At 44.8% G+C, this 12,791-nt stretch overlaps 1 protein-coding gene across 1 annotated transcript in view; it reads right to left on the bottom strand.

Moving 5' to 3' along the window:
• Wwp2 (WW domain containing E3 ubiquitin protein ligase 2) overlaps positions 1-12,791 on the bottom strand; it is a 122,039-nt gene that overhangs the window by 62,623 nt on the left and 46,625 nt on the right. The window contains exons 5-6 of the mRNA XM_040737189.1: positions 9,235-9,372; positions 6,255-6,351 (exon numbers count right to left, since the gene is read on the bottom strand). Of these exons, the coding sequence (XP_040593123.1) occupies positions 6,255-6,351; positions 9,235-9,372 (235 nt within the window). The remainder of the gene's footprint in view (positions 1-6,254; positions 6,352-9,234; positions 9,373-12,791) is intronic.

Genomic DNA, 12,791 nt, shown 5'->3' on the forward strand with positions numbered 1-12,791 from the left:
TTTATCTATTACAAAATGGGGTGGGAGGGAGCCTCAAATATAGACCTGTTTCAGCATTTGAAAGGAGTCATTCTATTACAGTCACTAACCCAAACCGCAAATAAATCACCGCCTCCATTAACCGTGGCACTTTACAGGAGCTATGCAGCTCCAACAGAACACTGGAGAAAGTCTAACGGCATCACACCACACCACAGACACCAACACTGTCGCCTGCACAGCTGCTCTCCTGACCATCATGTCTGCTCAGAGCATTTGCTGTCATTTCTGCTCTCATCTTTCCACAAACACCAAGCTGCCCAGGTTTTGAATGAAGAGCCATTCCTCCAACGCCCGCGCTCTTCTCATTGGCTTCTCTCTAGACCTCCCCTTTCAGCCACAGATTTCTAGCTCTGAGAAGTCCTAGAGTTCCACAGTCACCTTCATCTTGACCCTGTTGTCCATGCCCGAGAATCTAGTGCCTAGGGCTCAGCAGTTAAGAAGACAGCAGCTCTTCCAGAGGACCCAGGTTCAATTCCCAGCATCCACATGGCAGCCCACAACTGTCTGTATCTTAAGTTCCAGAGGATCTGACACCCTCACACAGACATATGTGCAGGTAAAATATCAGCGCACATGAACTAAAAAAAAAAAAAAAAAAAGATAGACAAAAATTTTTTAAAAACACACAGAGTTTGAGTTTGTGTCTCTGAAGTCTGGCTTTCATTTTTCTTCATCCTTGTAGAAAGGTGAAGCTTCCCACAGCCAAGCAGCACTACCATTCAGGAACTCTGCCCAGCACCAAAGCCAGCACTGCAGGGGATATGACACACACACCCTCTCTCTGAAGTTCCTTTTCTCTGTGGATGATGCCACAATTCAAGAACCTGAGAGTCTCCTCTATTCCTCCTCATCCTCCAATCCCCTCCATGATTATACCTCCTAGGTAGCTTGAAGTAGCTTTTTTTTTTCTGTTTCATCTCTATTCTTCCACAGCTTAATTCTTATTTTAAAAAAATTCTCTTGCTTCTTGGGGATAGGAGTTTGTGGCTGTGACAGCTATGTGTCAGACAGATGAAAACTGAGGCCCACACAGATTCTAGAACAGGAAGCCAGCAGTTAGAATGGTGATGTCCAAATGGTCTGGACTAGGTTTATTTTTCAGTCAGAGTTGCAAGCCTTCGTGTGGAAGTTTGCTTGGGTCTAGACTGTGGAGACTTAAAACTATAAGGAGTCTGCTAGGTGATGATAGCACGATGCCTTTACTCCCAGAGGCAGGCGGATCTCTGAGTTTAAAGTCAGACTGGTCTACACAGCAAGTTCCAGGGCTACACAGAGAAACCTGTCTTGTAAAACAAAAACAAGAAAACAAAATAAAAAACCCTAAATCATAAAACCAAAATGTAAAATGCAAATTTCTACAAGGAAGAAAATCCTCTCAATTGGTTTCTGATTTTAGTCTTAAACATAATGTGCCAGACATTCCCAAGTAGCTCTCCTCCCCCAGGAACTGGAAGACTCCCAGCCTCCCTTCTGGGAAAGTTCTGTGTAATATAGACTGCAGCTTTGTTCACAGTTAGCAAAATTTAGGACTAACTAAAGCATACTTCAGTTAGCCCATAAATAAATAAAATATGCTGGATTCAAACAATGAAATACTATTCAGTATCCAATAGAAATTAACTATTCCAATGAAACTAATGTGAAGAAAGCTCCACAGTGAGCATAATTCTAGAAAAGGAAAAAACATGAACACAATTAAAAAGACCAGTGCCAGGGTCAGAGAGAACAGGGAGGACAGGGGCTACTCTGCATGAGCCTGTAACAGTGGATATCCATCATGAATTTGTCAAAATGCACAGAATGAACACCACCAAGCCAGAGCCCTAGCATAAACAATGGCCTCCAAGTGTCAATGTGTCTCCTAGGCTCCTAGCAAAGGTTGGTTATGAGCTACGGAGGCACAAGAAAACTCCTATGCTGCTGCTCTATCAGGCTTTTACAAAAAGAAAACAGACAAAAGCAGGTGGTGGCTGGATTGGGCCTGCTACAGCGATCATCCCCATTATGGTACATGCCAGCATGACCAAAGGACTCCTATCCCCTAGTAAGCCAAGCTCTCTCATTTTCCCTGCCTTTTTCCACGCAGAACACTCTACTTGTAGGGACTCCCCAACCCCCATTTCACTGGGTCAGCAAACTCCTTCCAAGTATCTGTAAATGTTTCACTCTTGTGTGTGTACTCACTAGTACTTGGGTGTGTACACACTAGTACTTGGGTGTGTACACACTATGGGTGTGCAGGTGTATATACTCTAATACTTGTGATTGCTGCCCAGTGTCCTCCTGCTACAGAGTCCTCGGATCAGATACCATGTCTTTCTACCTTTTGTCACCATGACTACTGTGTTCACTGAAGATAGCAGGCTTCCTTATGCTTAGATCTACTCAGCTTTCTGGGACACACTACCTCTTGCTGGGCTCCTATCCTACAAAGGGAATGCCAAATAGCTACTTACGAAACAAACAGATACAGATAAGTAAAAGTACAATAATGTCACTTTTATTAACAGATGATCAATACATCAATATGCATATTTAAATGGTACTAATCTCCATATTTACTTTTTGAAAATGCCCCAGACACTGTCCATAGTCTCAACTGCTCAGAAGACAGCTTGCAGCTCCCTGGAAGCAGGGACTGTGTCTGTTGCCACTGAATGATGAAATAGATTTACATGTATTTCTTTCTCCTTCCCAGCAACACTAATGAGACTACAGGCACATTTTAAAGGAAGCAGAACTCCATTTCAGACTGACAGGGTGACATCTCCAAGTCAGCTTTGGTCAGCTCTATGGAAGAAGGGGTGGCGGGAGCCAGCAGGGCTGAAAGAATGGCCCAGTGCCTGAAGGCTCGGGTCCCAGAGTCCCTCTGCTCATGTCAGCTTTGCTTCCCCGTTTTCCCCTGGCTCTCCCAGGGCTTCCCAGCAGACTCACACCCGCCTAAGTTTATTTGTCTTTCCTTTCTGGGATCCGCTGTCTGCAGACACAGCCCATGAGCTATTCAGAGCTCACCAGAGACTCTGGGCTGTACAGGCTTCCCAGAAGACAGCTCTTTTCAGACATCGGTGGGGGAGGGGGTACTAATGCCAAGGCAAAGGAGTTAATAAATCTAAGAGGTTTTCGTCATAGCGGGACAAAAAAGAAGAGTCACAGAGGGAGACAGAAAACCATTACAAGGAGAACCTAAAACAGCCACAGTAAAAATGTTGCTGGGAGGGAACATGTTCAAATGCAGATTTGAACTAATGTTAGCTGGAAGGACCTGGGAGAACTCAAAGCCTTCAGGTCTCCATCCCTCACACCACATATGCGTATGAAGCGCCGGGAGTATAGTTTGATGCTAGAAGGCTTGCCTGATGTGCTCCAGGCTCTAGGTTCAGCTCCCAGTATTAGAAAACATTCACTACTTTTAAAACAAACAGTTATACACATAATAAAGGACAACAAACTGAGCGCACATAGCCAGCTTCTTAACCAAAATTCCTTGTAAAGTCCTATTAACAAAAAGCTCTACCAGGCCTGGTGACACATGCCTGTATTTCGAACTATTCAGGAGGCTGAGGCAGGAGGATCTCAAGTTTAAGGTCAGCCCCAGCTACAAGAGTAAGCTGAAGGTCAATCTAGACAGGTTAGACTCCATCTCAAATAAAATAAAATAAGATGGCAGAGACTACATATAGATCAATGTAGAGCACTTGCCTAGAATACAGAAACCATGTCACTCAATCCCTAACACTGAAAGGGAAAAACAATAACTTTATGAAGCTAAAAGTAAATGAAGACATATTTCCTTTTTTGTTTCATTTCCTTGTTTATAGAGACTCCAGTGGAAGCCAGCATCCATGTCGGAGGGCCCGACAAGGCTGGGGCAGGAAGGAAAAGTGCCCCACACATACAGTACTACTAACTGAACTTCCTCCACCATCACTTGCCTCAGACAACACAGAGGAAGAAAGAAAAGAGAGGACCACAGGTGACCAAGAAACAGAAAACCACAAAGGAAATCCAGACACCCTTGGCTTTCCAACTTCAGCCTGGAATTTCACAACCATTTCTAACCTACAGGAAATCCAAGGAAGGCTGCCAGTTCCGGTGTAGCCCCTTCTATGGGGTTCTTCTTCCCTCCAGACACACCCCACTGGATCTCCTTAGCTCCTAGGATTGAGTGGCATGTCCTGATGTCTGGACAAAGGACAAACCCCAGCCCACACTGCTCAGCCTTGCCCCTGCCATACTGGTTTCCTCTCTTGCATGCATCTGCCTGCTCCACAAACGTCTCTCTCATCACTGAGACTGAACTCACTATAAAGACCCTGAGTGGGACCCTGAATGACGGTGCGCAGCACTAGAGACATGGGACAAGTGTCCAAAGCCAGCCTCATTCCAGGAACAGAAATAAACATGAGGGATCCTTACATGTTCTCTGTGCCAACGAGCACATCATACACCAGCCCCTCCAAGGACATGGAATGCTGACATATACAGTGAACCTCAATGGGGACAGCTCATACCTGTTTCTACCTGCTGCTAACCAAATATGGAATAGCCTATTGGAAGCCTATAGAAAATCAGCCTTCTCAGGCCACCAAGATTAAGGATGTTCTGATGTTATCTGGTGGGGCCAAGCTTTCACCTGGGCTCAGAGTCCCACAGTGAACTCTCAGGATTGCAATTAATTGTAAGACTGGGGTGGTGGTGCGTGCCTTTTGTCACAGCAGGAGACAGAGGCAGGCAGACCTCTGAGTGGCGGGCCAGCGTGGTCTACAGAGCTAGTTCCAAGACAGTCAGATCCGCACAGAGAAACTGTCTTGGGGCGGGGGCTGCAGGGTGTTCTAAGAAGCCAGTGTGGAGTATCCCTTGTCTCCCTGTTACATATGTAAACCAGGCAGAATGTATGTAAGGAGCTACTACAGAACATTTGGGAATCTGAAGTCTGTCTTCAAGAACACACAATAATTCAACTTAATACCCTGCTGTTCAGTTTATTTAGCATGGCAGGTGGCACTTTTTACTTAGTTATTGTATTGTGAAATATACCCATAAACATAGTAAAAGGTTAAACATATCGTCAATTTTTAAGAAAGAGAGGAATATTCCAAATTACAACACAGGCTAAGAAGCAGCATGACCTTAAGCATACTTTCTTTCCAGCCTTTCTTTATTATTCCTGTGTCTTCTGGCCAAAATCAACCATTCTCTTGTACTCAAGATTATTTTTCCCATCCATTTTATTTTATTTGTTTTGTTTTTATTGAAGCATAATCTACCTATATTGCTCAGGCTGGCCTCAAACTTTTGACTCCAGCAATCCTCCTGCCTCGGTCTTCCAATGGCTGAGACTACAAGTACATGCCATTGAACCCTGCTTTTCTCACCAATTTTTTAAAATACTTTTACCTATGAATGTATCATTAAAAAGGCATTGTCAAGGTTGGTGAGGATGGTTCAGCAAGTTAAGGCACTTGTTACCAAGCCTGGTAACATGAGTCAGCTCCCAGAACCCATATGGTAGAGGAGAACTGACTTCAGCAAATTATCCTCTGACCTCCACATGAGAACTGTGGCACTCACACAACACACACAAAATAAATAAGCAAATAAATCGATGTAATTTTTAAATTAAAAAGGTAGTGTTGCCTTCTGCTAGCAGCAATTTGCCTACTGTAAGAAGATAATATTCACAAACTACATTCATATGATCCTCTTCCTGAAAATGTCTGGGGATTTGTACACTGCAATAACCAGTGTTAAACACCTCCTCCTTCTCCACCATCTTTCCAATACATTTAAAACTGCTCTCTTGCCTAGGAATTCAGTTGTCATGGAAATGAGTTCAGAGCACAAATACAGGTATAAGAAAGAGTAGTAAGCAGAATCACATCATCCACAAGACATAACAAGTATAAATGAACTCAGACTCTCAGCAAACAAGGTTATAACCAACATGAGAATAAGAACCATCAGCAATGTCCCAAGAGGGAAATGCAACCAGAAAATTCTACATCCAAAGAAACATGCTCTCCATGCATGGTGACCGCCATAGCCCCTGATGGAAAAGAGAAGGCCTTTCTTACCCAGTCACTAACCCAGCCAGCCCCAATCTTTGTCAGTGCACTGCTGCCTCTCCTAAGGACGTGGAGCACTGCACTCCCTCAAGAACTCCATAGCTTCAAGCACCTTCCCAGGGCCATCTCACCAATAAGGGTACTTACCGGGACCTGCCACCAAAGCAGTTTGTACTGGGGGGCTGGTGCCGGGACTCTGGAGCTAGAGCAGTCCCACTGGATTCTCTTGAAGGTGGCTGTGATCCTAGATCAATCACAAGAAAAGCAGAGATGTTGAGAAATTTCAGCCCTTGAGAGCTAACCACCAGGCAGAGAACTCCCTCTGGATTTTAGGAGTTACCCACCAAGATGGAACAGGGACATCTTGGCAGTGGTAGCCACTCTACAAACCACTCCTTGTAGAGACAATCATATGAGATAGTGCAGATGGAACTCAAACCTAGGAAACAATGTCTCTTCGCCAACACATTCAGGAACATCCCAGACACTAACATGTAGCCTGCCTTATCCATCAGATGAACTTCAGCCTCTCAAAAGTAGGGCCAAGTGAGCACCTGAAATGGGGGCATTTTCCACAAGACAAACAGAGCTTGTAATGCCAAAGTAGATCACGTCACTCTTTACCTAAAAGGTTCTCCAACAGCCAGCTAGCTGAGGCTAAGACAGGATATCACAATAAGCTAGTTTGGGTGACAGTGAGTTCAAGGCCAGCCTGAGCTATACAGTAAAATCTTATCCAAAACAAACCAACAAAAAATTATATATATGGAGCTATCAAGATGGTTCAGGGGTTAAGAGCAATTGTTGCTCCTAGAGGAAAGAGTTTTTGATTCCCAGCACCCACTTCAAATAGCTTACAACCATCTGTAATTCAAGCTCAGAGTCCCTCCTTCTGCACTCTGGGGACACCTACACACATGTGGTATACACACATATATGGCACAAAATTTTAAATAAATATTTAAAATTATGCATATATATGTCACATAAAAGTAGAAGTAAAATCCTGGGGATAAAGGGAACTAATTATAAAATGATAAGAAGCAAGTGAGAACATGGGGGTAGAAATATGCACAAAAGAAATTATTCATGTTCATGAAAACAGCCTTACATAAACAGTACTGTGTATGAATGAAGAAAACAAAACAACCAACACCAGAGCGACAGTTCTGCCAGAATTATAGCACTTGTCACCAAGCCTCACAACCTGGGTTCAATGCCCAGGCCCCTCAGAAAGAGTCAATTCTCACAGGTTGTCCTCTGACCTCTATACATTTGTCCCACAAGACAAATTTTTTTTTAATGTAATAACAAAACATTTTCAAAAAAAAAAAAAGCTAGCTGAGGTGGCACAAGTCTTTAATCCTTGGCAGGCAGAAGCAGATGGGTCTCTGTGAGTTCAAGGCCAGTTTAGTCTACATAGTGAGTTCTAGGTCAGCTAGAGCTACACAGTGAGATCCTGTCTCAAAAAACAAAAACAAAACCAGCAGAAGCCAGGCATGGTGACGCACACCTTTAATCCCAGCAGTGGGAAGCAGAGGCAGGTGATCTCTGTGAATTCTAGGCTACCATGGTCTACATAGGGAGTTCCAGGATAGTCAGGATTACACATTGATACCCTGAAGACAGAGAGGATGGAAAAACAATGCCCGTGAGCAGTCTCTGTTTCTTAGGGTAAGGTTCACTATCCTGATCATAGTCTCTGAGGTGGCGCACTCTGAGTAAGACTCATCTCTCCATCTTTCCCTCCTCTATCCTCCTTGCTACTCCCCAGACTCCAGTCACCCCAGTCCCTCTGTTTTCACCACAGACCCACTCACTCTTTTCTCCCACTGTCTGAACTCACAGTCCAGGTCTCAACTTCCTGAGAACACCTCCCTAGTTTCCATGACAGCCCCTCAGACTTCAGGAACCTCAGACAATCCCGCCCTTTCTGTCCGAGGTCCTGTCACAGTGACACTTATGTGGTTATTTCTATACTTACCTATTTGATGTCTACCTCTCCCTCCCCCACCACCAAGTAGATTAGAAACTTCAAGGAGAGTCGTGAATTTTGCCCACTGCTATTTGGCTAGCACCTGGACTAAGACCTAGTACATACCAGGTATTCAATTATATACAACTGAGCTAACCAATAAGAGATGTATGCTTGTGCATGTTAAAGCACACAAAACAATAATAAATCCAAAATCAAACATACAGGGGGAAAAAAACCACACCAAAAATACCCTAAGCAAAGCTCCACCCAGTGCAAGACCATTATTTTGGTGGGGGGGGGGGATAAAAATTACTTACTGTTTATTTCTTTTGCCTATATGTATGTCTGTGTGTGCCTGATGTGGTGGGGGTCAGAAGAAGGTATCAGATTCCATCCATGGAAATGGAACAGGAGTTATGGATGACTGCGAGCTGCCATGTGGGTGCTGGGAACCAAACCCAGGTCCTCAGCAGGAGCAGCTGTGCTCTTCACTGCAGAGCCATCTCTCTAGCCCCAGAACAGAGGCTCGTCTCGGCAGCTAAGTTCTTCCCAACCTCTGAGATATGACCCTGCCTTTAAGTTGGAAGTTCACACTTCACCCCTACGCTCCAGAAAGTGTGCTTAGCCTGAGAAGTTCTATCTTACATCACACCTAACAACACATTTAATGACCTTAGACTCCATGAAATAATTTCCTGCAGATCCTGAAGTGACTAATTTCAGACTAGATCAAATAGAACAAACTACCTACACACCACACACTCAGGTCAGAGCAGGGGACACTCCACAAGGACATGTAGTTCCTCCCCAGCCAACACCATCTTATAGGAACACACGCAAGCTCCCCAGAGGACTTAACTAGAATCACATTTGTAAAGAGGTTTTATTTCCATGGTCCATATGGGATGAAAAGATGTTTTCTCTGCCTTCAATCCAAACAATCGCACACAGAAATGTGACATTTATTTTGATCCTTGAAAACTGAAGTCATATTTTGAGCTAGGAGACTAAGAAGAGTCAGAGCTAGCTCTAAGTTCGGGCTGGCTAAATAGTACTCTAACCAAGATGCCTAGCGGAGAACCAAGCTCTCAGAATTTCTGTCCATCCACCCCTTTACTGGCGCAGCCTGGAGAGCAGGGCGGCACTCACCGTCTGTCACAGCACTGCCATTAGGCATGCTTCCCAGATCAACAGTTGGCCCATCCAGGAAAATTGTCAGCTCTCCTCCGGAGACAACACTGCCTTTGTTCTCCGTCTGCAGGTTCAGGGTCAGTTGTGTGTTCTCCACTGTTCGATACAAAATACATCATGGACAGACTAAGTCAAATGCACAAGTTAGGATTCTTTAAGTTAGAGGCCTCCATTCCTCCTACAGTGGCTTCCCTGGCGGTGCTTTCCTGCCCTTTCCAATGTCTTATGGACGAAAAGCAGAGTGGGGTGCAGTGTGCTGAATGGTAATGAACTTCATGTTGGGCAGCTGGGAAACCCATACTGTTTCTCAAGACACTTTATACCCACATTAGCTGCATCTTTACCTTATTGGCTCATGTGTGCTTGCTTACAAGCCAGTACTCAGAGGGCAAGGCTACTGTGGGACACAGGAAAAAAAAACTGGGGGCAAGCTACACCCCTACTCTGCATAGGAAGGGCAAAACAAAAAACACCCCTGCACATACCCTAGCCCTACCTGCCATAAGTCAGGGTACACTCAATAGCTTCCTACCAGGCAAGTATCTATCCACAAGGAACACTTAAGTTCTCTTCAGTTTGGTCTAGCCAGGAACTGGAGCCTCCGTCTCAAGGTCATTCAACAGTCACAAAGCGAGAACCAGCAGGCAGATGTCCACAGGTTTGGGAAGGAATAGCCTCACGCTAGCTTCTCCCACCTCACCTGTCCTGTACCATGTGTTACCTGTGGTTACATTGTTATAAACTATCATTCCTGTCTGGAGAGCAGTGGTTCTCAGCCCTCCTAATGCTGCAACCCTTTAATACAGTTCTTCATGCTGCGGTGACCCCAACCATAAAATCATTTTTGTTGCTACTTCATAACTATAATTTTGCTACTGTTATGAATTGTAATGTAAATATCTGTATTTTCCAGCGGTCTTAGGCAACCCGTGAGAGAGTTGTTCACCCCCAAAGAGATTGAGGCCCACAGGTTGAGAATCATTGCTCTAGATCAAGGACGTCTATAGATAAAAAGTTTCCATAAGCACTAAAGTAAATTTGAACATTTTCTGGAGATCATTCCTTTCCCCAATTGGGGGGGATGAAAGCCAGCTTCCAACCTAAGAGAGAACCAGCCCCTTTAAGAACTTAACAGAAGGGCTGGAGACATCAGCAATGAAGAGAATGTGCCGCTCGTACACAGAACCCGAGTTCCATTACTACCGCTCACATCTGGCAGCTCACAGCCACTTTTAGCTCCACCTCCAGGTGTTCTGACACCCACTCCTGCCTTCCGTGGGAAAGCTATATCCACACAGATACAAGCATACACACATAATTTAAAAGAAAAAAAAAAGCAAACATGGAGCTGGAGAGATGCCTCAGAGATTGAGAGCACTGGCTGCTCTTGCAGAGGACCTGGGTTCAGTTCCCAGCACCCACATGGCAGCTCTCAACTGTCTGTAATTCCAGTTCCAGGGTATGTGACTCCCTCTTATGGACTCTGCAGACATCAATATACATGTGGTAAACATACATACATATAGGCAAACACCCATGCACATAAAATGAAAATATATCTTAAAAGTAAAACTAAAGGGGCTGGGGAGATGGCTCAGTGATAAAGAACACTGGCTGTTCTTCCAGAGACCCTGGGTTCAATTCCCAGCACCCACATGGTGGCTCACAACAATCCATAACTGTAGTCCCATGGGATCTAATGCCCTTTTCTGGTATGCAAACATACATGCAAAGAAAATACCCATAGGTATAAAATAAACGTTAAAATAAAAATTATATATGTACATATATATGTATATGTGTGTATATACACATACATACATATATATACTATGTGTACACACGCACACACACACACACAAAAGACAGACCCATCCCAGATCTCTGAAGTAAGACAGAGATTCCCAGGCTCTCCAAAGCATCTTCTTCCCTTAATCTCTGTCCTGTTCTGGGTCTCTTAGGCTCCTTTTTCCTTCTGTCTCTATTTTTGGTTAATTTCATTGAGAAACTTGGTGAATTCTCATGTTTCTATAAAATAATAGTGGGAATTTAGAAACTCTGAGAGCCAAGGAGTAGAGGAGGAAGTAGGAGGACCTACTGGTACTGTTTCAGGACCATGAGTACACCATCTGGGAGCGGACTTTCCAGCCCCATGCAAGCCCTTGCATGACAACAGCCTAAAAGTATGGAGCCTTGAGACATCCAGGACCATGCTGTTACCAATGACCCACTAAAACTATGAACTAAGCCAGGCATGGTGAGCACACTTTTAATTCCAGCAGGCAGATCTCTGAGGTCGAGGCCAGCCTGGTCTACAGAGTAAGTTCTAGGACAGCCAGAAAGGAAAAACCCTCTCTCAAAAAAAAAAAAAAGAAGAAGGGCCAGGCATTGGTGGCGCAAACCTTTAATCCTAGCACTCGGGAGGCAGAGGCAGACGGATCTCTGTGAGTTCGAAGCTAGCCTGGTCTACAGAGCGAGTTCCAGGACAGGAGGAGGAGGAGGAGGAGGAGGAGGAGGAGGAGGAGGAGGTCGAGGAAGAGGAGGAAGAGGAGGAAGAGGAGGAGGAGCAGCAGCAGCAGCAGCAGCAGCAGCAAACTATGAATGATACATGGTTTGGTTTGGTCTCTTGAGAGGGTGCTGTTTTCTATGTGACTGATTTAAAGGTCAGAGAGTGTCCTCCTATCTCCAACAAGCAGGATGGCGGCAGGGCGGGCCAGTGTGGTCAGGTACTCTGGATTCAATCTCAGTGCTGCTACCAAAGAGTTGTGACTCTACAAGTCACAAGTTACTTACTTCAGCACTGGTTCCCTCATTGGCAAAATAGAGGAATCAAAGCACATTCTGCAGAGGACACTTGTGAAAACTTGGGTGGCACCAAGTAAGTTCCTAAGCTGCCATTTTTACTACCTACCTTGACTTCCATGTCTAGAGGCTAAAACGCACAGCTTTCCCTTGGTCTACCTACCATGAACTCTCTTACAGTCACTGGACTTTTCTCTTGGTCTACTCTCCCTTGTCTACCTATCATGAACTCTCTTACAGTCACTGGACTTTTCTCTGGGACTTTTTAGGTTGCAGCAGCAAACTCCACAAAACCTTCCAAGCTATACGACCATCACAAGGGAACAAAGGCTTATAGATAGGAGCCAAGGACAGATGGAAGCCACCAGGCCCACCTCCTACAAGAACACACTTGGGAGATGTGCGACAGACTGAGAGTATTTGCATGGATGCTCAAGTGACTTTGTAGGAAAACAGACTACAATTTTCCAGAACAAAGTCATAACAGCTTCAATTTATCTTCAAATAATTTAGAAAAAAAAACTGCACACAGGGAGTTGGGAGACAGCTCAGCAAGGAAGACCATTTTCTGCACAAGCATGAGGACCTGAGCTGGATCCTAGCAGCATTAAAAACAAAAAGCCAGGCCGGGCAGTGGTGGCGCATGCCTTTAATCCCAGCACTTGGGAGGCAGAGGCAGGCGGATCTCTGTGAGTTCGAGGCCAGGCTGGACT

The sequence above is a fragment of the Mesocricetus auratus genome, unplaced genomic scaffold (genome assembly GCF_017639785.1).
Source record: "Mesocricetus auratus isolate SY011 unplaced genomic scaffold, BCM_Maur_2.0 Super-Scaffold_6723, whole genome shotgun sequence".
NCBI lineage: Eukaryota > Metazoa > Chordata > Mammalia > Rodentia > Cricetidae > Mesocricetus > Mesocricetus auratus.